The sequence below is a fragment of the Chamaea fasciata genome, unplaced genomic scaffold, assembly GCF_029207755.1.
Source record: "Chamaea fasciata isolate MVZ Bird 193981 ecotype frontalis unplaced genomic scaffold, bChaFas1.0.hap1 SCAF_1, whole genome shotgun sequence".
Classification (NCBI taxonomy): Eukaryota; Metazoa; Chordata; class Aves; order Passeriformes; family Sylviidae; genus Chamaea; species Chamaea fasciata.
Genome location: NW_027094086.1, coordinates 148,789,585 through 148,816,293, shown reverse-complemented (window position 1 = coordinate 148,816,293; position 26,709 = coordinate 148,789,585). Strand labels below are relative to the sequence as shown.

General features: G+C 43.1%; 1 protein-coding gene across 2 annotated transcripts in view; it reads left to right on the top strand.

The window, feature by feature from the left end:
- The window catches only part of OXSR1 (oxidative stress responsive kinase 1), an 87,905-nt gene that overhangs the window by 39,920 nt on the left and 21,276 nt on the right, over nucleotides 1–26,709 (top strand). For both annotated transcript variants that reach the window (XM_066201399.1, XM_066201391.1), the window contains 3 exons: nucleotides 13,876–13,931; nucleotides 23,049–23,158; nucleotides 26,568–26,669. In XM_066201399.1, coding sequence (XP_066057496.1) covers nucleotides 13,876–13,931; nucleotides 23,049–23,158; nucleotides 26,568–26,669 — 268 coding nt within the window. The remainder of the gene's footprint in view (nucleotides 1–13,875; nucleotides 13,932–23,048; nucleotides 23,159–26,567; nucleotides 26,670–26,709) is intronic.

The window sequence follows — 26,709 nt, the reverse complement described above, 5'->3', positions numbered from 1 at the left end:
AATTTAATAAAAAGTCCTTCCAGTTCTAACTTTTTTTTTTTTGTGGTTAACTGCAAGATCAACATCATGAAACTTAAATTTGAGTAATTTCATTTAAAAAAAAAGGAAATAAAAATAATGGAAAAACTTATTCTGTAGGCAAAGCCCAGTTAACTAATGGCCTGTGATTTGACAGATCACTGAAATTCATGGGTTTCTGGGCTGCTCTCTTGTTTGGGATGTGTTTTTAAATCACATTTTCCTCTCTCCTGGTGTCAAGGTGTGGTGTAGTTCAGTAGGAGACGCTAAATTGAAGTTCAGTAGGAGAAGATGCTAAGTTGATCTCTTCTTCATTAAAAAGACTGAGATTTGCAATCCTAAATATGTGCTGAAAATAGAATATACTGCTTGTGGGTAATATATACAATCCCAGCCACAGACTGCTACTGGAACAGCCTCTTCTTTCTTGGGAATTTTGTGAGCTTGGCTCTCTTCTGGTACAATGCCATTATAAGCATTGCTGCTGCTGTGCTGGAGTAAGTTTCTGTCCTCTTATAGCTGCTCAAGAAGAGGTAATTTTTTTGTCAAAACATCATTTTAATTAGAAAATAGAAGAAGTATTCATAGTTTCAATCAAACTGACTGGCTTTTGTAGGTTATTTTGAATTAGAAGGAAAGAAACAGTTGGAAATAATTCAGGTGGAATTCTTCTCCCTGAAAAAAGTCTCAAATTTCAGTTTCCAGTCTCAACTAAAATTCTGATTTAACAAGAATCATTGTCTTTATTGGAGACAGTTTTAATTTCATAGCTGGTTACTTGTTTTGTTTTTTGAGATAAGACTTGGGGTGGCTCTGGGAATTCAGAGTGAAGTAATAAACCAACTTACTTGCCAATTACATTGTAACTTTTTACTTTGCCATAAGTAATTGAAAGAATTGTGTTCATCTGTGACCTGCAGTTGGTTTGCTTGGCTGATTTACTTATCTTCTGGTCTAGTGAAATTGAAATATATATGTTAAAGCAGCAGAAACCTGTTAAATCTCAGTTTCTCAGAAGATACTCATAATGTTTTATGTATTGAAGAGAGGTGGTTCTCCATTTGGCTAGCTGGAGTGGAAAAGCAAAACTAGTAAATGTGGTAAAGATTAGAGAGAATATATTTATGTGTGTGGTGTGGGGTTTGTTCTACTGCACTCAGCAAAAATACCACGTTCACAAAATTCACACTGCTGGTCTGAAGAAAATATGATTCATATTGAATCATTTGGAAGTGAACTGGCTCAAATCTGCTGTGACCATTCTCATCCTGCTCATTGAAGCATTTTGCCCATACCTCAGTAAAGAAATCAGAGCTGTGTCATTACTGCAGTTTAAGTTTGTGGTTGTGCATCAGCCCCTTTGTTTGTGTTTCATCCCTATATTTTGAGACTGCTCCAAAAATGGTGAAATATTTTATCATAGAAAGGGTTTGGATTATCTCATTGTGCTGGGCACAGCAGTCTGGGACGTTTGGAGTAGTGGGATACTGGAGGAAAGTTGTGTTTTTCTACCTGTGGTGCAAAGCTGTTTTGGCTGTTGGCAGAAGGCAAGCTGACATGCCTTTGAGGGATGAAACATGTTTCATCATGTTTCATCATGCTGTGTTTCCATTTTATCCAGATGTGTATGTGCTGCTGAGGAAAACAGAGTTTAAAGTTCTAGTGCAGCTGGACCTCATCCGTAGGAATATCTGTATACTTTTCCCATTTTGCTTAATGCTAGGGGTCATAATATTGGTCATGCCTGATGGGAAAGGCAGGTGGAAATCTTGCAGCCATGCCTGAGATGCTCTGAGAGGAAGTGTTTAAAATAACTGAACTTTGTTCCCCTGGGTCAGCTTAAAGTATCTGGCTCTAAAGGAAAGCACATCAAGTGATGGCTGAACTGCAGATATTGTGTCTGTAGTGTGGGGCAGCTGTACTTGGGGTGAACTTCAGGCCAGAGCAAGATCAGCTGTGAAGGGTCAAAATTAAAGGGCTTTAGTTAAGACCTGGAACAGCCAGCCCAAAGCAAGCAGCCATCTAGCAGAAAAAATGTTCAGCTGGTTATGCTAAATATCCAAACTCTGCTCATGTTATGCCTTGGAGAAAACAACTTGATAAAATTAGAGCCCCTGTATGAGTGAATGACTGTAATTAGCACATCTGAAGTTGGACAGCCAGGCCGGTGACACAGCCCAAAGGATGAATATTGGGTCCCAAATGTAATTTTGTGGGCACTGTAGACCAGAAGTGGGGCTGTAAATCACCGGTGAGATCAGAGAACATATTTCTGTCAGTGGAGCTGCTCAATACTTCTAAATTATGCATCATCTTAAATGGGTAAATGAAGTTAACACGTGAAAAACCGGCTTAATGAAATTTTGCTGCTGCTGAATCTTGCTCTGCCCACTCCCGCCTTGAACTTAATGCCACTTCCAATTAAGGTTTGGGGAGCTGGCTTGGTGTGGAAGTGTAAATCCCTGCTTTGGACCGGAGAGGAGTTTGACAGTATTCTCTAGAGGAGATTAGAAAGCCAAATATCTAGTGAAGGCTTAAATAATAATTTTTTTCTTGTTTACTTTCCTAATTAACAGCCACAGCGAGACTGAGACTTGAATAGAGGCCATTGTTCAGGAATAAATGCTGAAGTCTCCCACATTGCCCAAAGTGATGCTTTTTGTTTTCTTCTTGCAAGGGCTCATGGGAAGTGTCTGAGGCCTTATGGCAAAGACAAAGGAGAAGACAAAATCAGTTTTATTGTCATGAACACTCTATACCACAGTAACAATTGATTACAAATGGTCCCCATTTTGCTCCACAATCACCAATGCCTGCCTTATCTGGGAGTTGGCAGCTCCCTGCCTTCACTGCCCTGTGCCTGTCCCTGTCCCTGGCCGCCTCTCCTGTGCCAGCTGCTACTGTCCCTGTTGTGGTTTCCTGCGTAGCACGGTGATCCCAATGAGGATTTGCAATCCCAGTGATCCGGCTCATGTTAAGTGAGTTAAGTACCTGGGCAGCAGCCAGAGCGCCGAGGACACGGGGCCAGACTCGGAAGCCCTGGGATGAAGCTGTGCTGCAGGAATCTGCTCGGGCACATTTCTTTATGGAAGTCAAACAAGACGGATGTGCTGTGAGGGGTCGCTGCCAGGCTAATCTGGGCTGGGTGACACTCAGGGTATGTTGTACCTCTTCCCCATTTGGACTCTGATTCCTTTGTGTATTTGGGGATTAGAAGGAGTTTGATGGATGACTTAGAAATAAAAGTAAAGCAAAACCAACCCAAGAGGTTTTATTGCTTAAAAAGATTTATTGGAGGGAACTTCAAGGCTTTCTTTTTCAGGTGGTGCTGCGTTTGGCAGGCTGACAAATGAATCATGCTGATTAACTGTTACAAGGTCTCTCTGTCTTTCTCCCTATTTTTATCTCTGAGCTTATCTTCTGTTCATGATTAGCTGTTGTGTAACTGAATATTTTAGTTAGTCCAGGTGAAATAATACACTGCTCAAATATAACCAGATTCTCCTATTGCAGCGCAATAAATGTGATACTGTCCTGTTTTTCTGTAAAAACAAAAAAAGCCTGGGAAGTGGTTTAGAGTTGCATGCACTTGAACTATTGGCATGGCAGCAATCCAGCTATTAGTTTGTTTGCTGCTCTACTTCTTTCAGGGTGAGAGGAGCAGCAACATGTTTTATGTGCTGAGTTAGATCAGCCTATGCTGCCATACAAAATGTTTGAGGGGTTTTTAGTGTCTTCAAAGTCCGAATGTGGGCAGCAGGGTGCTGAGACAGCTGTTTGAATATGGCTTTGAAGAGACCCTGGAAACAATATTCTTGCTGTGCTTTTATGCCAGGTAGGTTTGGGGTTTTTTTGTTGTTGTTTTTATTTTTTCTTTTTTTGACCTTAGGATGGTTTTGACAGGGAATCAAAGTTTAATTCTTTGCCTCTTTATCCATACTAAGAGTAAATAACTTCTGAAAAATGGGTATCTGTCTATCTGTACATACACATCACCAATACTTGCGTGTGGGATTTTGTAGGAGCTCACCTCCAGTAGCAGGTTTTTGATTTAAGATGAAGGAGCTGATGGATATATTTTGGTAGAACTTGGCTGTCCTACAGGATTCAAGCTTAATTTTCATGTAGCTGATTAATGCATTGATAGCCATGCTGGCAGATATTGTAGTTAAACTGGATTCCAGTGTGCCTCTGAAATACTACACTTTCATGTTTCTGTAGGAATACTGTGGGAGAACTTCGAGCCCTCCTCTCAGTGCTGTGATCCTGCTTTGGGGAATGTATTTTGGAAGTGAACTTTGGTAGGGGAGGTTTGAGGAATGGATAACAGGATGTGGAGCCTTTCCCCCTCTAATTGCCAGTTTGATTTTAAGTCAGGACACCAGTAATTTGAAAGTTGGCTGTTGCTTGGCTTTGGGAAGTGCAGTTTTTTATTCACAGAGGTGTACTTTGGTCTCTTCTCTCTTATAGTATGGGATGGGTAGAAATAACCTTTAGAGCTGGTAGTTAATAGAAATTCTATTGCTTTAATTTGTAAACAATTCAGAAGCCAGAAGAATAGAAGTGTTGCTCTTGTGTGTCCCAGTAGGAAGGAAGACACGAGGCTGCTCTGGATTGTACTGGGTGATTTGTTCCCCAAATGAACCTTGTTGTGCAGTGTCAAGGGCCCAAGGACCACTGAACCCCCACTCTCTGCACAGTCACACTGGGGTGTATTGTGGTGGTTTGGCAAACCAGCACGTTTTGGTGGCTGTTTCTTCCACTGCATCATCCAGAAATTCATTGTTTAAAAAAAAGAAAATTCCCTGTGGTTGCAGGGTGATAATACAAACCAGATGTAAATCCCAAATCTGCAGACAGCCAGAAACAAAAACTCCTGTGGAGACAGTTTTTCTCAAAGTGGATAAAGACAGTCTTTGCTCTGAAGTCTAAAAACCTGGGATTTCAACCTCTGATGGTAAATATCATTGCTGCTGAAATCACAGGGGTGCTGGGGGTCTGCAGTGGCTCCAGGTGATGCCCTAACTTCTGGGAACTCCCTGCAGTACAAGGGTGCAGGTGGGCTCCAGGGTGATGCCTGAAGGTGTGGCTGCTGCAATCAGGTGTTTGCCCCCCTGTGATTTCCCTCACACTCAGGGAACCTCTGAACTTTGCCCCTGAGTGTCCTGCAGTTACCCAAAGTAACTTTGAGTTGGGAGGTTTAGTCCAAAGGAAAACCCAACTGTTTGGTAGAACTACTGTGGCCTTTTATGAAAGGGAAAGGAGTTTTTAAGTTTTTCTCTCTGCTTTGCTACATGGAGATGAGAAGCAGGAAAAATATGAAGAATGGGAAAATAGAGGTTGGGTGATATCACAAAGGTCCAACAGCAGTGGCAGGTTTTGGTCAGTGATCCATGACTGACTTGTACACTCACATAATGGTTGTTTCTAGCAATTCTCAAATTGTCAGGAGTGTTTGAATTTGATGTATTTCCAGGGGGAATAATCATTCACTGTCTGCAGCATTAAAGGTATCAAGTGAAAATGTAACAGACCCTTAGCTTTTACTCTGAAGAAACCAAGTGCCATTCACTCGTGTACAACACTGTGACATCTTTCTCATGTCACTGCCTTTGTCTGGTGTAGATTGCTGAGACTAGGTCACCCAATACAGGCTCCTGCAGCATCTCTCCAGCAGCAGAGTAATTGTTTAAATTGTCTTGTTCATCTGTTCTACTGTGATGATACATGGCGTGAATATAACTCACTTCAAAAAGACAGCTCTGGATATTGTTCCCTCTTTTGGTGCATGCACCAGAATTCCTGGCCTTCATAGATCCTAAAAGCTGCATATGTAGAGGTGCTTTAAACATTTATTCAGACCACTGCAGTCTTTTCATTCATGTCTTATGCTAAAGCAGGAGAAAAGGGCCACTTTCTAAATTTGTGCGGTAATGTATTAAACACGCTTGAAAATTTTCCAAGGCTGCATCAGAAATGATATTTTATATTTACTAAATTGAATTATATCTTGCCTTGCAGAGTTCTTAAAAAACTTGGATATTAAAAAGTAAAATGAATGCTTTCAAAAACAAAAGTGAGACAAAATCCACACACATTTAGGGCAACAAAGAAAGAACTGCCACAGAGAAATCTTATCTCTTCTTGGTAGCCTGGAAAGCATCACCAAGTGAGACTGGGAGTTCAGAGAGGACTTGTTTCCTTCATACAGATACCTGATTTTATAACTGCTTTCTCCATTTTATGGGAATAACTGGATGAAATAGAGATCTTTCTTCCTATACTGGTCATGCTTAAAACTATCGTCTTACAGATTTTGGAGAAGGAAGTCTTTCTGACACATTTCTTGTGAGCCCTGGCTGTCTTGACTTTCTCCTCCTGTGTCACGCTGCAGACGTGGCTGGGCAGGAGCTGTGGGACTGCCCTTGGCTGCATGGGGAATGCCTTGGACCTTGTGTGTATAGACTTACTGCTTCTCCACAACAGGGTGCTTATTGCCTTTGGGAATCGGAGACCTTTGTGAGCTTACCTATGTCAATTTTTTGTGACCTAATTTGATCCAAATTGGTTCTGTATTTGCCAAAATGACCTTTCATCCTTCCATCACAGCAGGTGTATGTGTGGATCACTGACATTCCTGTTCCTTCTGCTACCTGATGCAGCTTGCACTCAAACTGGGGTGATGTACACTTGGTAATTCTTTGGATCTGAGCACACTAGGAATATTCTGACTTGCAGGAGACACTGCAGCACGGTGGTGTCGCTGGTATTGCCACGTGAAGCAAACTCACCTCCTTCCACATGAAAGAATTTGACATGAAATACTGAAATAAGATCACCTTTTAACTTGACTATTTCTTTCTTTTACCAGTGACTAAGGCAGGGTGTCCCAAAAATATCTGGGCCTCCAGGGGTAGGAAGAGACCTTGTGACTCCACAGCTCACTCTGTGTGTTGCTTTTCATGCAGCAGCTGTTAAAGGGTCTTTGTGCCTTGTCCCCACTGCAGTCCTTAGGAAGCAGGATCAGGAAATGGATGGGCTGAAGAGATGAATTTGTGGAAGAAGTCCTGTTACAATTTTAGCTGCTGTTCAACATATGAAAGCTTGATTTTAAAGCCTGCTGGGCAGAGTCCTTTCCTTATACAAGGAAAAAAACTGAAGTTCTGACAGAGTAGGGGAAACTTTACAAGTGGTGTATGAAGTTGGAGATGGAGCTTCTCTCTTGCAGTAACTGCTGAAGGTTGTCAGAAGCTTGGGCTGTTTGGCAAATCCTCCTTGCCATGAGCTGATGTTACAGCTGTGGTGTGCTTCGGGATGAATGTGTGAAGCAAAGGCCTCGATGCAGGAAGAACCGGGGCTGTGAGTGTTGGTGTGGTTAGATCATCTCCAAGCTGGGTGGCAGGCCTAGGTCCAGTGCTTGTAGCACTATTTTCTGGCTGAAGGAGCTGATGTGTCTGAAAACTGTTTCTTAAAGGTTTGGATCTAGCTGGAGCAACTTGCCTCACATTGATGTGCAGTTGAGGTTACTTGAGCACTGCTGCTGGGCTGGATGCTTGGCCATGGATGGGAGGTGGAGTCCAAGGCAGGCAGGATCTGTCCTTGAAACGCACCTCCCTTTAATCCTCTGTTAGGCTTGAACCACGTGGGAAGAGAAGGAATTAATGAGAGCACCAAACAATCGGAGACAAAGTTGGCACAGGAGTGAGAAGTGTGAACTGGATGTGATTTGCTGAGATAAAGGAAAATTGCAGGCGCTGAGATAGCGGTGGCTGTGTGACAGACAGGGACACAGTGAAGGATGTGACACACTGCTGCCTGTCTCACTTCATGATAGAGCTTGCACCGAGTTAGCCCAAGGTCTGCAACTCTTTCTGTACCATCTCAGCATCTTCCCAGCCCCTGGAGCTATTCAGACAACCAAGATGACAGTGAATTTCAGGCAGATCTCCTGCAGCTTTCTTTAGTGAGTCGTCCCTTGTCTGAGCTGCCAGAGCGACTTGACCTAAAAGAAATCAAATTTGAGTGTGGTTTCTTGGGCCCCAAACCCTCTACTTAAAGCAGCAGTCCACTTCTGCAGCACTGGAGGGCAGAAAATTGAGAGGGGTTGTACCTAGTAAATGCATTGTGGAGCCTCTGAAAGATACTTTATGTTTTTACAGTGAAGTGCAATGGGAGATGAATTTCTCATGCAGCCCTTACAGTTTCTGTTTTCCTATGCCAGGTGACAGGATGGAGTTATCTCTCCCAGGAGGTCATCACTGCACTCAGAGTGATCTGCCTGGATCTTACGGGTGGGGCAGGGAGAAGACAAGTACTTGCTGTGCTCTTAAAGCTCTCTGTGATGGAAGCTGACAGTCCCTTCCAGTGGGCTTTGTCATCACATGGCTCTGTTTGCAAAGTCACAGTCTGTCTGTCAGTCACTTCTGCCTTTCAAAGCCTTGCTTCAGACTGCTTAAAAAAAAAAAACAAACCAAAAAACCTTTTAAAATTCCTGGTAACAGTGGATTATTCATTTAACTTTCTCCAGCCATTAAAATGATAATTCGAAAGCCTTTAATTATTCCCACCTATGTAGCTCCCATGAAGATGTAGCTTCAAAAATGCTTCCAAACCATTTTGAGTCTTGGAGTTAATTATGAGTTGCCTTGTGCTGCTGGCTCAGCTCCTGTGTCGAGGCTGTGGTCTTTTACCACAGCCCAGCAGCTGACAGAGCAGCTCAGAGAAGAGGGAAGCAGCAGTTGCTGTGCTTCCCTGATCCTGGGCAATAAAGCATGTCACTGGGCTGGTCCCCTGCTGGAATTTATGGCAGCCTGGCTGCTGCCGCTGGGCCCGGCTGCCAGTGGCCACGAGGACCTGCTGAGAGGGCTGTGGATGAGCAGGGGTGAAGCAAGCTGTGGACTTGGCCCTCTCTTCCCTCCTCTTATGCTGGGCTCAGCAGGGAGTGTGGAAGCTGCTCTGCCAGCTCTCTGCCATTGGAAAACCTTCAAGCTCTGGGAGATGTTTCCGAGTTCGGCTCTGCTGTTCAGTACAGCTCTGTAACAGGCAGCGATTGCACCTCACCCAAGAGTTTGGGGCTTTGGGTTCAACGCTGTGGCGTGAAAATGTTAGTGCCCACAGGTTTTCTGAGCAGGAACAGGGACACGGTAATGTATAGCACTTCCAGTGCAGTTGCCTTGAATGCCTTCTCCTGTGTTTTCTGAACGTGCTGACATTTGAGGGGGTAAAAATACTGATCTGCCTCCACACTCCAAGCCTAGTTTACATTTTGCAGCTCGAAATGGTAAAGCTCTTGCCTGTCACCAGCTTTTTATATCTTGGTGTATAAGGCAAAGGGAAGAGGTGACACAGGTAACAGCATGTTATTGAAGTGAGAGGAATTCTTGATGGTAGAGGGACAATAGCACTCATTTGGTATAAAATGTCACAGATTGCCTCATATTTAACTGTATGTATAGATATTGTCGTGGAAGTATTTTACAAATTACTCAGAACAATGTCAACTCCCGCAATTGGTTGCATTCAACATAAATATTTTGAGTTATTCATTACCGTTAAAAGAAAATAATAATTGTTGCATCTTGCACCTTCTCTTTTTTTAAAATGAAACTTGGCAGGACCAACCACTCCTTCCTCGTGCCAAATTATGCACTATAGAGTTCAGTCCATGAAAATTTATTGTTGCAGTTGATGTAAATTGCATCTAATGGGCAAATGACTCATGGCTGTGCTTACAGCCAGCTTTGTGTTCTACAGGCACATGCCAGCAGGTTGGAAGCAGAGGCAGAGTAAACAGGGCTTATCTGTTTGCCCTCTCCTGTGACAGTTTTCTTCTCACTGCTGAGCTCCTGGGGTGACACTCTTTGTTCAGGTCCCTTCTGTTGTGGTTGCAGTGGCTGTAACAACCACTGTGGGGTGGGGCCAAGGATTGAGGGCTACAGATGAGGGTGGATCTGATCATTTAGCAGGATTTTAAGGGCTCTTTGTAGTGGGAACAAGCCACCAGGATACAGTTCATGTAGTTTCCTTGTGCCTCACCGAAAAATTAATTGTGGGGAATGTGGGAACGTGGCACTTAAAACTGGGGGAGCATCATCTCATTACCTTCCTGTGCTCCCAGATCTCCTGGAGCTGGAGCTTGACTGTAATTTTGTTGTTGGGATGAGATTTGGTTGTTCAGCACCTCAGGCCTAGGGCCCAGCCCCAACCTGGAGGCATTAATGTGATATAACTCTTGTCTGGTCAAACTGGGAAGTGAAACCAATTTGGAATGCAGATGAAGAAGGGTTTCTGCCCTGCTGTGAAACCTTTCAAGGCTGATGTGGAGAATCCAGCTCTGCACTGGAGCGAGTCCAAACCGCTCTTCCCACTCTGGTTGTGAAGTACAAGGTAAATAAAAACACAGTTGTTATTTTGTGGAAAGGCTCTTGAAGGCTTTAGATGAGAGGAAGATGATAGCTGTGGAGCAGGAGTGTCCAGAGCTACTGTAGCATTTGTTAAGCTATTGACAAGAAAGTTTACTCCAGCCGTCTGTAACTTTGTTTAAAATGTGATATAATTATTGTTTACGCTAAAGCTGCTTCCTGTTTCCACTATAGCAATTATGCCAGAGGCACACACCATTTATTCCCAGTGTATCAGCCCAGGATATGGTCATTACCACATTAATGGGAAGTGCCTTCAAATTGTTGCACTTGGCAATAACTATATCCTGGAGTAACAAACTTCTCGCCATTCAGCTCACAAGTTTATAAGCATCTCCTGATGGAAATAAACAGGAAAGCACTGATCGTCTTTCCCCTGCCCCATTGCTTCAATTGCACTTAATTTTAAATATGATTTTAGAGGAGAACCTGCTTCAAAGATGCTGCTACTGCACCATTTTATGCTAAAAGGAAGGGGTTTGTGCTCACCCAGTGTTAAAGTTGCTCTGTGTTCACCTGGTGCTGTTGCAGTGCTGTTACTGCAGCCTGTCACTACAACCACTGTCACTGGGGTGGGGAATGGGAAAGCTGGAAATTGCTTCTATGGAACAATGACTCCTCAATGGAAACAGTGACTCCCCAAACATCTGGCTGCCCCATCAGTTTTGCTTCTCTGGGGTGGAGAGTGCCAGGCTGAGGTGAGTGACAGCCTTCACAGAGGGCTCGTCACTGTGAGGAAGTGCCACGTGAAGTGGTGATTTAATTCTGTAGTTTGGAAATTTGGCAGTGGCTGTTTTAGCCTCCTGGATTTCATATTGTGGCCATGACTTGTTTTAATTTCTTGAACCAGCTTTAAGCATCGTATTTACTGACTTTTGTTTCCAGTGAGAAAATAATGTAAATTTTAATTAACCCAAGCTGAAGTTATAAAGAAAGAAAGCCTCTTGATTTGAGGGGGTTCAGGGCCTGGAGTCTTTGGCTCATTTTTTCTATGGGATTCAATCTGAGTGCTTGTTTGGCTACTTCTTGCATTCCAAGCCTGTCCAGCTTGCTCTCCCGTTGTGGGATGGTTTGGTGATAGGGAATGCCTGCTACTTTCTGGCTGCTGTTGCTACATCAGTAAAACCTGCCTGAGTTGTTTTGGATTGTGAAGTGTGTGACAGCTGAGACTTCGTGCTTAGTTTTGCTTAGAAATCTTCCCTGGCACTTCCTTCATGGCTGAGCGTGGTCTGTTGCGAGGGCTTGGTGAGCCACACGTGCAGTTCTGCCAGAGGGGAAGTTTGGAAAGGCTGCACAACAGTGTATGGTCCAGCTTACTGGGGAAATGGTCCAACATCCTGGGCTGCCTTGGAGTACAGATGGAAGAGGAAATTACTCTTACTCCAGTAAGAGAATTAATAACTTCAACAGGCAATCTCATGGATGCTATTCCTTTCCCCATAAGCTGGAGCTGGAAGGGCCTCGTGCATCCTGGCTGTCACAGGAGAATCAGCTGTGGGTAAACATTTCCAGTAGATTTGGAGAGTTTCCTGAGCGCCCTGTGTTCCCTCTGAATGAGGGCTGGTGTGCAGGGGGATTCCTGGAGGTGGCTGTGCCTGTGCCAAGCACATTTCACACCGTGTGAGCCAGCTCCTTACCTAGGACACCACAGACTTCAGTGCTGCGCTCTTGTGGCTCCCTGTGCTTCTGGGGCTGGATCCCAAAGGCATCTTCTGCCTACATACTGGCAGGGAGCTTTTCCATTCCTCCTTGTTATGGACCATGAGCAGTTTATGGGAGTGCTGGGCTCAGTCAGACTTGTGTCTCTCAAGGCAATTAGCTCAACAGCACCAATTATGTTGGATTTGACCACTGGATGCTAAGGGTGGTGGTGTAGCCACCTGCTTAATTTTGCATTAAATCCCTTCAAGTCCTTCATGTATTTAAGAGCATCCACTGATGCTGTGTTGTCTGCAATGGCTACCAGCTGCTGATTGCAGGAAGAAAACAAAAATTATGCTTCTGGAAGGGAAGGTCAGCTTCTTGAGGCTATCAGATCTGTATGAAGTTATGTGACACACGGTCATTATTAAAGCAAATTAGAATTCTTCCTGTACTTCCTCTCACACTGGGGTTAAGCTCCAGGATGGCCACTGCAAGCAAGAGGTGTACATTTGGCATGACTTGAAATACCAGTTTGAAGGCTAAAGGTGCTGCCAGCTGCAGTTTGCTGTTCATCTTTAGTGGGACTGTCTTATGGTCAGTTTTTGTTCTGCTGTGTGCTGGGGAAAAGGCTTGCCATGCCACTGTCCTAGACTGGGTATTGGGAAGAGTCTGACAAATGCTAGTGCTGGAGAGGATGTGTTTAAAATTATCCTGGCCTGGAACTGGCTGTGGCCCAGCCTCCTCTTCAGAATAGTAAAGCCAGGAAGGAGGAGATTTCCAGGGCCTGACTGGGGCTCTTTGGCCAGGCCATCACACCAGTTCTGTTCTCATGATGCACTAGGGAGGAGAGGAAAAAATAGTTTTGGACTTCTTTCTGTATGTGAAAGGATTTGGAATATTTGCCAAAGGCAGTGGAGGAAAAATCTGCTTGTTTTAGGTTTGTTTTTATCTTTTTGCTCCTGTTCCATGTGGGTTCCTGGGCAGTGCAAGTTTAGCAGCCTGTGCTGATGAACAGGGCTGTCGACTATGAAGTGCTTCTCTTGGCTTGGCATGTGGAGCAGCCTGTAAAAATAAACTGGAAAACTTCAAAGTGTTTGCAGGGAAAGTAGTGTTCCCCTCAAGAATGGAGAAGTGTTGCTGTTAACCTGAAAACCAGAGCTTTTGGCTAGAAAGAGGATAGTACAAAACATTCATAGCACATGCTGGATGTTCTTGTCTGTTTGTTTATTATATTAAAAAAAAAAAAAAAAAAGATAACAGGGAGACTTTTTTTCACTGACCAGGCTCATTAAGCCAGGAGCAAACAACATTTTTCTTCTCTCTGGATTTTCACCAGTGTACGGGGCTAAACTGATTTCCTGAGGAAGCCCAGGAACTTCTCCCGGGCTGGAGAGCAGTGAGATGTGGGGCTGCGGGAGAAGCAGATCAACCCATTGACTCTTGAAGTCTCTCTCCTAGAGGGGTACATGAGTATCTGACCAGTGCTAGGTTCACTTTTCACCTTTTCAGCTCATTCTAAGAACCTGGGACAAACCACTTTCCTTGCATTTTAACCTTCTGCAGAGTTTTAAGTTTTCTTCTCCGTGTGTAGTACCTAAAATATAAATCATATAAATACCACTTAGTACCTGTCTACTGAAGTTACAATTAAGTCCCTATTTCTGCATGATTTGAGACAAGAAATACTAATATAAGAAACAAAGTATAAGAAATAATAACCTTTTAGTGTATTTTTGTTGGTTGAAGTAAAGATTTAATGACTTCCACTTATTGTTGCTTTATCTTTCTGCAGGGATGTGAAAGCAGGAAATATTCTTCTTGGAGAAGATGGCTCAGTGCAAATTGCAGGTAACTTTTCTGGGAGCTTTGAATAAACTTTAGGCATAACTGCATATCCAAAGAAACAGTTTAATGATCAAGGAGAAACCTGCATAAAAATGTTACCTTCAAAAAGCCCCACAGTTCATAAAACAAACAAAAATCCCCCCAACAATCAACAAACCACAAACCAAAACAAAAAGCCAACCCAGAGTTTATTACGTCTTGTTATCTTAAAATACTCTTACTTGGAATAATGACAAGCAGCAGATATAAATCATTTGATTGTGAAGTCCTCAGAATCAATAGATCAGATAAAGTTCTTGGCATGAGCTAGTCAGATTTTTACATCAGCAAGTTTATGGGCTTGGAAGTGGAGTGCACAGACCTCACTGATTTATCACTGACGTGTGAGATGGTTTTCCACAGGTCTCCGGTGAAGGGTGGACAGATCCATCAGAAGGAAATGGCCATATCTGATGGTAAAAGTCATTTAAGGAAACATCAGCTGGTCAAACTGCTCCTGTGGATGCTCCCCGCTCCGCTCCAGTTGAGCTGGATGGCAGAGAGGGTGTTTAAGTGCCTGTCCTGGCCCAGCCCAAACTGGGGTGAGCTGGAAGTCTTGGAGGCAGTCATGCAAAGAAAAACTGTTAAGACAGTTGCTTCAGCTAATACAGATGTGCCTGGAGATGCCTGCTGCAGTCACTGCTGACACGAGCTGCAACAACAGAGCTGTGCTGGGAACAGTCCTGGGTGGGGATAGACCATGGGGAAAAGGGTGTGTTGTGGAGTGTTCTGCCCCCTGATCCTCTTCTGATATTTTATTTCCTACATGTTCCTACAGACTTCACTCTTCTTTCAGAAATCAAGAATTATGCCTCATCCCTGAAAACATTCAAGGTAGAATGGGGCTCTGAGCAACCTGTTCTGGTTGAAGGTGTCCCTGCCTGTGCCAGGGTGTTGGACAAGGTGACCATTAAAGGTCCCTTCCAACCCAAACTATTCTGTGTTTTTGATGATGATGATTATTATTGCAGACGATTAAGTAAGCCAAGATTTTTGGAGAGTACATTTAGAACCTGTGATATTTGATTTTCCTTCTCTTCCCAGCGTGCTGAGTACAATTTTTCTCCAATTCTCCTTTCCCTCAGAACCGTGTTCTTGCTGTGGATCTTGTACTAGGACCTTTCCAGTCCTAGTGCCACCTCTAGCTGGGGAGCAAAGCTCGTGTCCTGTCCTGCCAGCTTGGCAAACATCCCTGGACACGTGTAACATTTTCAATCCCATATTTAATTGGTAAAGGCCATATCTGTGTGTGACAAAGTCTCTTCTTTAGTGCCCTGTCCTGCTGGTAGAGTCACGGCAGTGGGTCAGGGCAGTGTGCTGGGAGTTCAGGGATGAGGCAGTGACTGTTGTGTGAGAGAGAAGTGCCTGTAGCATTGTTTATTCCTTTGGAGTATTTATGCCTGGCTTTGCATCTTGGAATGAAAGGTGTAGATTTTCCACCAGGAAATAGAACGTGTTGCCATGTAGTTTTTTATAGGTAGCTCTCCTCTCTGCAGAGGACAATAAGCCCTTTTACAGGACATGGCACTTATTTCTGTTTAAAACGTGAAGTATCTGTTTTCTTTTTTAAGTCTCCTGGTGCCCTTAATGCCTGCTGTTATATTTCTAATGAGGTGTAAATAATTCAGTTATGTGGCAACTGATAGAAGATTGGGAGTAGCTTCTGAAATGCTCAAAGGAGCAAACTTTATACAGTGAGATCCTACATTTTTTTCCATAGTGGGGCCAAGACATAACACATTGGATTTGTAATTGCATGGAGCTTTTGATGCTCTTTTGGGAGAGGCTGCAAAAAGCTGTAACTGAGTGTTTCAGCCAGCCTAGAGAGGGCTGCTTGAGTTTCTCCCCCCAAGGCTGTCAGGGCTTGGCTTTTTTGTATTAAGGCTCACTGGCAATAGGTACCTGTTCGTGTATTTTTTCTGCTGAGCAATTTTTAGTTGATAAGTAGATTTAAGGTTGACTGGTCTTAGTTCTCTGCATTTCAGAGGACTTATTTTGTCTGTGATTTTACATGTTCCCTAGACTAAACTACTAGTGGTTTATATGTGCAACACTGAAATGATGAAATTCATCCCTCTGCATATCCTGCGACAGCAGCACTGCGAGATGTGCAAAGTTCCCTCTTTACAAATTCTTGCTTTGAACATGCAGAAGGACCAACCCTGCCACCTTTCATCAGCCACAGCAGGGCCACTAAACCAAGGTCAGAGGGTTCACTGCAGTGGCAGGAAGCACTTTAGTTTTTGTGGAGGCAGCTGATGACTTGAAAGAAATGAAAATAAATGAATGAATAATAGAGAAGAGCCTGACCTGGTCATAACATGAGATTTTTGTTTCTGTGGGAATTTCTGACACTTAAGCTTCCTTGCCTCCTGACCCAGGATGAAGTAGCAGAATTTCTGGGGAATTTTTTGAGGAGGAAAAAATGCTGGAAGCAAACCAATCCAAATAAAACGAGATTTGTTTCAGTGAGATCAAAGCACTTGCCTTTGACAATAATATTAATGCATATTATGAATAATTCTGTTGATTGTTGAGTGCTTCAATTATGAGCTGGATCACATCACTTCGTTCCCATGAAACAAACGACTCTTAAGTTTCGCTGGAAAGTTACACCACGAGATAAAAAACAAAAGATTGATCAGCTGTGGAATGTAGCCTGAGGGTTGGAGTGAATGGGGCACCTCCCTGCAAGGAGCTGGTTTGGTATACATGAAAAATTTAAATCATGTAGCAGGGAAGAAAGACTTCCATTCTTTTATAATGACGCCTTCCTTTCTGCCACTCCTCTATCCAAACTGCCTGTGAACAGTAGTTAAGAAGGTCTTATTCAATCTTTGGCTTTTTGACCTTGTGTTCCTGTGCATTTCCTACTGCTTGACACAATTCCTGTTCCTTAGCCCAGATGAAATGTAATTCTCAAATGTAAATGAGGAATGTACATCTCAATATGGAAATCCTTTGAGGCGGGGGGGGGGGGGGGGGGGGGGAAGCAAAAGTGCATTTGAGATTTGAGTGGTGGAAACCTCACTGCAGGACTGTACCTCCACAACGTGTCAGTGAATTTAATTGCTTGAAACTGTCACTGTATGGAATTCATGGCAGTAATTTTGCTGCAGTAGTACACAGTTCTAACCAGTGAAAATTAAAGCCTCTTCTGTGAATTTTGGGCTGTGCAATTCTGCTATGGCTGCACACTAAAAGCAACTCGATGAAGGTGTGTCAGACATTTCTCAGGTTCTCTTTGTAACCCTGAATTGCTGCTTGTGCACATGGGGAAAGCTACTGTGGGAGCACTGTGAGTTGAGGTGGCTGCAGGTAAAGAGATGGAAAGATCTGTGAGCTCGGGGGCATCTGCTCGAAGTGGGAATTCTAAAAATTCTTCTAATGTCTTGCACAAATTCCCAGCTTGGAACTCCTCCCCAAGTCTTATTTTTACTCATGACTCTATTTTTAACTGTGTCGCTCCTTTGGCTTTCAAAAAGTGCATCCACTGAACCAAGGAGAGAATTTTCTTTAACAGATCCAGCTGACCAGTGAGACCCAAAGTGAGGCAGTTTGCTTCTATCTTAACATTTTTCTTTTTTTCCCCCAACTGGCTTGGGCTTGTGGCTTGGCAGCAAGTTTTCGGAGCCTGTTACAATTCAGAGCGTCGCTTTCTCAGTTTGAAGTTTGGATTAATCTGTCCTCTGGAGAGAGCAGGGCTCTTTCCCAGATACCATTGTTCTGGGCTGTGCTGACAGTGGTTGCAATGTAAATGGAGATAGCCACGTTCTTTTGTGTTCCAGTCTCTCCATGGCAATTACTTCATTTCTTTTAATCAGAGCATAAAACCTCTTTGCCCTGGCATTTATCAGCTCCCTGGAGTCTAAAAGTGCACAGATAAAAACACTCTGTCAACATAAAACTGCATCGGCATCAGTATTGATGCATAAACCAGGAGATGGCTAAGCAAGGCTTTGCATTTGTCAGTTTATTTAATTATGTAGGACCTATAAATTACTGTGAAGTGAAATGAACATCTTGATAGACTGGGAAGGGATGGGAGAGGTTGAGGAGAAACTCTCCCAGGGTGCATGAGCCTTGCTCAGTGTGAGCCACTCTCCAGCCACGGAGCATGCTACTGAGCCTGAATGCAGACTACATCTTTTTCTTCCCCCTCATTTATCCACTGGGATATTAAATGAGGCTGTCACCCACCCCTCTGAGATTGAATGTGATGATACAAGTGTCTGCTGAAGGCTGAGAGGCGCACATCCCTTCATGTCTGGTTTTTTGGTTGTGGATATAATAACACTCTTCAGGATTTAAAACCAGAGAATTCTCAACGCGTCCTCCCGAGCGGTGCCCGCGGTGTCAGCCCTGGCCTGGGCAGGCCGTGTTGCCAAGCGGTTGAAGTAGATCGAGATTTCACTAAGTCGTTCAGGACTTGCTAATTGATCCTGGGCAATTTGCCTAACCCCCTCTCTCTTTATCTATTTATAAAACGGGGATAGTTAAGGCCAGGCAAAACTTGTGTAACTGAATTTGTGTAACTTTCCACAAATCCATGCCAGCTTGTCACTGGTTCGCTGTGTTCCTGACTGCTCTTAATTCATTGCACTAAAATAGCGCTCTACATAAACATCGAGCTATGATGCAGGCAGTGTCATTCCCCACTTTCCCTTAGGAAACTCTAACTTTGGGAGATTAAATTGCCTGAACAAGGGGCAAGGCACGAATCTTACTTGGTAGGGGAGTGTCAATTGCAGGGCTCACTCGAGGAGGCTGTGTTGTATTATGAACACCTTGGAGCCTCTTCTCCCTTTCAAAAAAAAAGGCCAAAACTGTTTTTCTTTATGGTTGGTGGAGACTTTTAGGGCCTCTCCTGCAGCAGCGAGTTGTGAAATAACTTTTTCTTTGTGTCACTTGCACTATCTGTTTCCTGAGGAGCTGTTGCACCATTTGATTGTTGAAACCACTTGTGAACGTCTCTGGGGGCAGTGGGTGGTGTCACCCAGCCTGGGCTTTGGCATCCTGAAGTTATTTTGCGAAGTAGAAGCAAAAGTGTGTATTTACAGATCCAATACCACGGTGCATCCATCTAGACTTTAAAAGGAAAGAAGCCTTTGATTTTTGTTCTCCACTAATCTTTTTATCTGGTGTCCTACCACCTGCTGCGTTTTCAGCACAGAACTGCTATTTATCACCGCCTTCCTCTTCTTGCTGCCAGGTTCATTCATCTTCAGTGCTCTAAAAGCTTTAAGGTTTGCAGGAAAGCACTAAGTACAACTGCAGATATTTTCTGATGGTGAACAACTGAACAAGAAGGAAGGTGACCAGTGAAAAAAAGCACCTAGTGCCGTCTTCTGAAACCCTTTTTTTTAAAAGACTATCTGAAGTGATTTTCAGGTCAAGATTGAATTACTCTGTTTTTCTGCCCCTGTTGAAGTAGAAGACTGCTTTAGGGTCTGATTCAAGCACACCAAGTTCTGTAGGAACCCTTCTGATATCAGCAGGTTTTGGTCCTGGCTCTTAGTGCACATTTGTCCTTTCTTTCCTTCTGTGTGCCTTGTAGTAGCTACATGCAGTAGCAGGTACTTGGGCTTTTTAGGATTGAGGTAACGTTGCAATATGAGAGGGCCAGTGAGAGCTGATTTTTAACAGCTAACTTTTAGAATTGGATAAAACAATCTAGAATATGGTAGGCTGAGAGACACACCTGCAGTGGTACCTGTTGTGATGTGGTCCTGCCACAGCATCCTTGTGTTGCTGAGTTGTTTGTGTTGGGTCTTCCTTTTGAGCTTCTACATTTCCTGAGTGGCCAGAGTAGTTTTTACGTTTGACAATTTGGATACCTTAGTACCAAGAATTGTTGCCTCATGGTGTGCTATTTCCAACACCACTCTGCAACTTCAGTGCCACTGTAGAGTGTCCTATTGGGTGTGTGGTTTGCAACACGTGTTTCTGCTGGAAGAGACAAAATTGGCTATACTTTGTGCAGAGCCTGCATCAGGAGAATTGACATGCCCATCCTGGATTGGTTTTGCTGTGATATGGGAGTCTGGAGATATATATCTTTATGTTTTGGGGTGTTTTTTTGACAATCTTTGGTTTAAATAACTGAAACAGCTCCAACAGATGAATCTTTTCTACATTGCTTTAGAAAAATGAAAAAAAAAAAGTAAATTAAAAAATCTCACCACTTCCATCTAGACGCCCTGGAGACTGTTATTTGCTATCAGATTGCTGGAAGTCTGCAGGTTTTGGGCTCCTTTAGGATGTCTGAGAGTCGGTGGATCCCCAGCAGTGGTGGTTACTGGTACTGCAAGCCGGCTCCAACCGTTTCCAATTCCTCCCTGTCTCTGGTGATTCAGTCCTTTCCAGTTATCACCGTAGTGAGCCAATGTAAACTACGAGCTGCCAAGGAAGAGTACAAATGTGTAAACACTTCGGAGCTATCCTGAATTTCATGGATTTTCACATTTTCTAGAGTTAAATTCATTTGCAATAACCAAGTTCTGTTTTAACCTTTTTGGGGGCAGAGAAACTGAGGTGCAGATGGTCCCAACTGCTCAGAAGTAGGAATTGAACCCAAACTTGTGGTTAGGGTTGTGTTTTATTGCTTTGCAGATATTTCCTGAGAGCAGGCACATTCTTATCTGAATAGCTGGGGCTTGGATAAAGTTAGTAAGATGACATTTGAGAAGATGGTCCCAAAGTCATTCCTTACAGGGGAGTAGCACAGGCTGTTTGAGCCTGTTTTAGCCCACTGGAAATGAGGGAAATTAATTGGGAAAACATTAAATAAATCAACCATGTAATGAAATAAACTTTAATTCCATTTAAGCTTTCTTCAGATGGCAGATGTAGGGGCCTGATTTCCATCTGGAATTTATAAACCCATGTTTGATGTGAGATGTGGTGAATACTGTGTGAAGGACTTGCATTTTTACTGCTGGAATGCTTTTGCTTTGAATGGCATTTCCTTTCCCCTCAAAATGACTGCATGGAAACTTGAGGTAAGATAATATGTGCAAGTTCAAATACAGCACATCACAATAAAATGCTGATGGCACTTGGACAAGTTTCTGTTAGTATTATCTTATTTAAAAGAACTTCTAATTGCTCCTGTGTTCAGAACAATAGATCTTGGGAGACTTCCTGTAATGAGCAGTGAAAGGCAACTTTACTCTCAATCTTTTAGGGAGCTCCTGCAATTTCTGAGAAAAGGAAAGATGATGGATACTCACATAAAAGATCTCAGAGCAAAAATCACTCTTGCAAAAAGTGGGTTTCCAGAAGGTTCAGATTGCAGTACTGGTGGAGACAGTGATCCATCTAGGTGTGTTAAAACTTCAAGTGTTGCAGGAAGCCAAGATGCCGTTGGGAAAAGGAAAAGAACAGGGCAGCACATCTGGAAGAGCTGAATCCTAATGATAGGCTTTTGTTAGTGCTGGTTTTAGCCCTGTGATTTCTATGCAACTTTCTGTAATGTCACCTTGCAGTTACCCATGTCTAGTATTTCAGTGAGCGTTAAGTTCCTGTCCTGGAAGTCTCTAACTGAAGTGAGCTGGAAGCTTTTGCATCTTCTGAGTGATAACTTCAGAGGTGTTTCTCAAACACTGAAATTCTAATGAGAAGTGACTCATTGCCCTGCTGGTGTGATGCAGAGGGAACTTGGGACAGTCTTTATGGGTACCATAACTTACAAATTGTAAGAAGGGACCTTATGTTGCAATTAATTCTTCAATTTAACATCCTTAAGCCACAGAGTAACTCTGGCTCCTCTGGCCACAGAGGCAAAGGCTTTTACAATTTGCATTGTCAACAGTTTCAAGGATTTTCAAACCAGTTGCGGTCAATAAAGTTCTGGTTTTATGTTAAACAGCCCTGAAATTTCAGAGATTTGCCCTCCAAGTCTGTCATCAATCTCAAAAAATTTGAGATTTTGAGGCATTTGAGATTGCTTGTACTGTGTTTTTTAAAAAACAGTGAGAGTGTGGATAAAGTTATGGGGAATTGAGTTATATGCTGAGTTATAGGCTCATTGCAGGCCTGTAATTCAGCAATACATAAATAGTGTAGTTTGGAGCAGAAATTGGGAAGAATTACTTACAGTTCTTTGTTAACAGTTTCCCTGTCACTTGATTTATTTTTTTTTTCCCTCCAAACAAAGTGCCGTCCACTCTTGAGTGACTTGGTTGCCACATCCATTGTAATGCTCTTCTCTGAACAAACATACTTTTTCCCATTGCTATCCCTGCATGCTTCTGCTGGTTAAAGATTCTGTTTTCTATGCCATTCTTTATTGCATAAAACATGAGGTTACAGCATAGTTGTCACATAAAAGTGTGATTTGTTCCAAGAAATGCAATTGCCAGTGAGTGCTAAGGGCATCCATGAGCATCCTGGTTTGTGAACGGTGTTTCAGGTGAGGTGATGCTGTGCAGGGTGTGAATCAATGTCTGTGAGGCTCCTCTGGGATGCTTGGGCTGCTTTGTGGCATGTTCAGTATCATCAGGAACCAGTCTGAGGTCCCGTTAAAGCCCTGAGCATTTCAGCTATGGAGGATTATCAAATAAAGCATATTCTGGTGATAAAAAAATCAGACTAAGGGGCTGATACCTCAGTTAGGACAGTTAAATGTTTTCAAGGCACTTTTTTTGCACCCAGCTTGATTGCTGTGGATGTCACAGGGTGCTGCTTGAGAGTCAGTACAGTTATGTGTGTGTGCAAATGTAAATACAGCTCTGGCTGGCAGGGCAGGTTTGTACAGCAGCAGGGCTGCTGGGGGACTGTGAGCAGGCTCTAATGTGACCAGTGGGCTGTAATGGAAAGTGGAATTTTCCTCTCTGCCGGCCCGGGCTGAAAGCTCTGCTGTCCCCAGGAACTGAATGGCGAACTGCTGAATGGCAGTTCATGTACCAGCACTCTTAGCTAACTGTTGATCATTCCTCCTTTATTAGGAAACCCCTCATGCATGACTGCATGGTCTGGTACTTAATAGGTGGCTGGGAATATGAGGGGAAAGGAGGGACAGCCCTTCGGTTTGCTCAGGATGTGTTCTTAATAAAGAATCTGCTTTTGTTTTCTTTTCAGACTTTGGTGTTAGCGCGTTCCTGGCCACTGGTGGTGACATTACCAGGAATAAAGTCAGGAAAACCTTTGTGGGCACACCTTGCTGGATGGCACCAGAAGTTATGGAACAGGTGAATTGTTTTTCCCAGTGTCCTCTGATCTGCACCTGGAATTCCCTGTTATCAGCAATGACTATATTTCTTTCTGACTAAGATGATTATTAGACATCCTGAAGGGTTTTCCTAAAACCACAGGATTTTCTTTGACTTGCATATTGCAGCCAGACTTGTACTAGGGAATGTTAAGTGTTCAGTAGATTTTTGTCCCGTTGCTTCTCTTTGGGCACCTCTAAGGTGAGGATGAGACAGCTCAGTTGTTGCATAAAGAAGATTAACCTGCCCCTCCCTTTTGCATGAATGTGAGGTAGAATATAAATAGCTTCACACGTGGTAAATATGCACATACATAGCTCAGTAATGTGCTCTTCTGCATCTGCAAACATAAGAATTTGGGATAGTTAGTTGTGACATGTCAGAGTGGGGAGTTAATTCAGTATAATAACATGCCATTTGACTTCATTCAGGTTTTTAGCTTTTATTGGCTTGTGAGTATCTAAATGCTGAGGAATGCTTGCATCTCCCCCTTCTTCCTCTGCTCTTTTGGCTCACTAAAAGATGTCATACCTCTTCCCCTTTGCATGGAAAAATGTCACTTTTTGTCCTCCACTGCTTCTAGACTAAACTACAGAAGCTTTGTCTATGTGACTTCTGATGAGGGACATCTTGGAACTTTGTTTAATTAAAATTGCTGCCCATTTCTTAGCAAGATTCACAGAGAAAATTACACCACAGTCTAACCAAGGCATTTGCAACAGCTGTCAATGGCATTGATGTTCACTGCCATGAACATTCTGAAAATTATCCCTCATCCCCTTAAAATCAATTTGACAGAAGCCTGGGTTTCTGACAGGTGTGCTGAACAGAAATATAACTGGCCATCAATGGGTTTCCATTTTTCTTTCCAAATTTCTTTAAACAAAAATATTTCAGGATTTGTTTTATTAAAGTAAATCCATCTTGATACATTTCTCTTTGCTATTGTTCCCAGTAAAATATTTTGAAGCTTGGGAGGATCTTGAATAAGACCCCCATGTATATCTGTATCTAAAATCAAATGCAACTAAACACAAATGCAATAAAGTGCATTTTTTTCCAATATCTAAAACTCCCTGGGGAATGGAGATAATTTTGGAGTCCTAAATACATTATTGATGAAAGGCTTGATCAGTGTTTGGCCTTTTCAGTGGCTCCCCATGGTGGCACCGAGGGGCCGTTGCATTCCAGCACCGCTGCAGCCTCCTCAGAGTGCAGCTCTAACCCGGCAAAATAAATCCACACTTCCCAAGTCAGCGTTGTCTTTGCCAACTTGATTCTGAGCTGCTTCACTGTCATATTCTTCTGGATTTTTATTATTTAATGCTGAGTTAAAATAAATGAAAATAGAGTGTTTGGTGTTTCTGAAGCTAAATCAGAGCTGTCCCTTGCTTTTCTGTCCTGTGTGTCGTGCCCAGGGCTCAGCAGCCTGGCCAGGACCTAATGGTACTGTTCCATGCTCTTTGCAGCTGCAGTTCTCAGGACAAAAAGGAAAAAATACCTTAAGGAGGGAGCTAAAAATGGGAAATAAATGTTTCAGTGGCAGAGTGAGGGGTGGTTCCCCATAAATGTGTTTCCAAAGGAGGTAAGTTATTTACAGAGTACAGTACCTCCACCAGGGCTGTGCACATCTAGCCAGTTGCAAATATCATGTTAAAGCAGTATTTGGGGTGCTGGTGATGCTGATGTGAAATCCTTCAGTGTCCATTAGATGATCTCGCTGCCTTCCAGCAGGTGTCACTCTGAGCCACTGGATCCAGCCGGGAAGAGGGACAGAGGGCTTGCACTAGGTTGGCCTTTCACGCGTAGATATTATCGGCCCAATTCCATCTGGTTCGCTTCAGCACCATTAAATTCCTTCAGAATGTTAATATTTGATTGCTCAAAATTGGCCTTTAATGTATGGTCACTTGACAGATTTATGGCAAAAAAAAAAAGAAGTTGATGAGAAAAATGAATGTTGTTGTTATAAACTAACTGCAGGGTGGTGACTAATGTGTTGGACAGATGTCAAGATGAACTGCTGCAGACAGTTTTGAGCTTTACAGCTTTCACTTGCAAGCAGGATTATGTGAAATAATGAAAAAAGCCTCCCACTAAACAGTTAAAATCTTGCCAGGAAATGGAGAGTTGTACAGTGTATTGGTGTGCTGCAAGAGTAACTGAAAGACGGAGCTAAGAAATGCCCAAAAGTTATTCTCAAAACCTAGAAATAGTGTAAGACAAAAAAACACCTTTTCGGTGTATTTCTTCTTGTCCTGTGCTCTTTAAAATGTTACTAGATATCTGTGCTTGTTTATTTAACTGACTTGAAATCTGTTCATAGTCATGGCATCCATTAACTGAGGCACTTCAAGAAACATTTCAGACTTTTAGGGCTCGTGAAATTTGTGCTTACAGGGTGGAAGAAATCAGTGCAAGATAAAAATTGCTGTCTCTACAACAAGTTTCAGTCCAACTCTAGTATTACATTACAAATAGTGCAGGAGGGGTTTTTGTTAGTTTGCCAAGATTCAAGATCATCTTCAAGGTAGCCTGGGGAATGCTTTTTGGCAGCATCACAAGGAGTGTCTTTCTGAAGCTGGTTAGGTTAGCTGAGCACAGTACCCCTGTTAGCTCTGCTCTGATTCGGTTTTCATTTTTCGTAGTGTAGCGAGAAGAAACACAAACCATCCCAAGCAACCAAAATGCTTTGATTTTTGAAGCTGCTCTTGAAGTTAGTACATAATGTCTCTCCCCTGCAGCGGAGAAAGCAAGTGCCAAAATATTACCTAATGATAATGAGGAAGTAACCGCTTTGGCATATGAAATATTTTTTCCTGTGCAGGAGGGGAAGTAAATGCTATAAATTTTCCTGAACAAGCCTGTGTTTAATGTCAAGTGCAGAAGCTACTGTTAATTAATGGAGGGAAACATTAGTCTGCAGGCAGGAATGAGGGGCTTTCACTGGGCTGGTGTGTTGTGAAGTTCCAGGATGGAGCATATTTGCAGTCAGCTTGATTAAGTGCTTGACTAAAAGTGTAGTGAGGCGGGTGTCCCAAGGGGTTGCAGTCCATCTATTAACTACGAGAGTTTTATTACACAGTGTAATGACTCTCTGTGTCTGTGTGCAAAAGTCAGAGCCTGGGTTAGCCCAGTGCCCCTTTATGTTCTGCAGTGGAGTTTATGGCAGAGCAGTCCTGGTTGTACAGTGCACAGCCATGATTTTCACCAGACTGTGACTTCTAAAACACCTCCTTGAAGGTATGAGGAGCTATGGGGAGAGAAGGGAGAAAGTGTTGTTTCCATCTCTAGTGCTGGTCTTTCCAAGTTTGTGGGGAAAGGGTGTGTGAAAGGGGTGGTAGTGCAGGACAGCAAGAGGCACATGATAACATCTAATATTTTTCAGGTCAGAGGATATGATTTCAAGGCAGACATCTGGAGCTTTGGGATCACTGCTATTGAACTGGCCACGGGAGCAGCTCCTTACCATAAATACCCACCGATGAAGGTGAGCAAATCTCCAGATACTTGTGGAAGATAAGGGATCA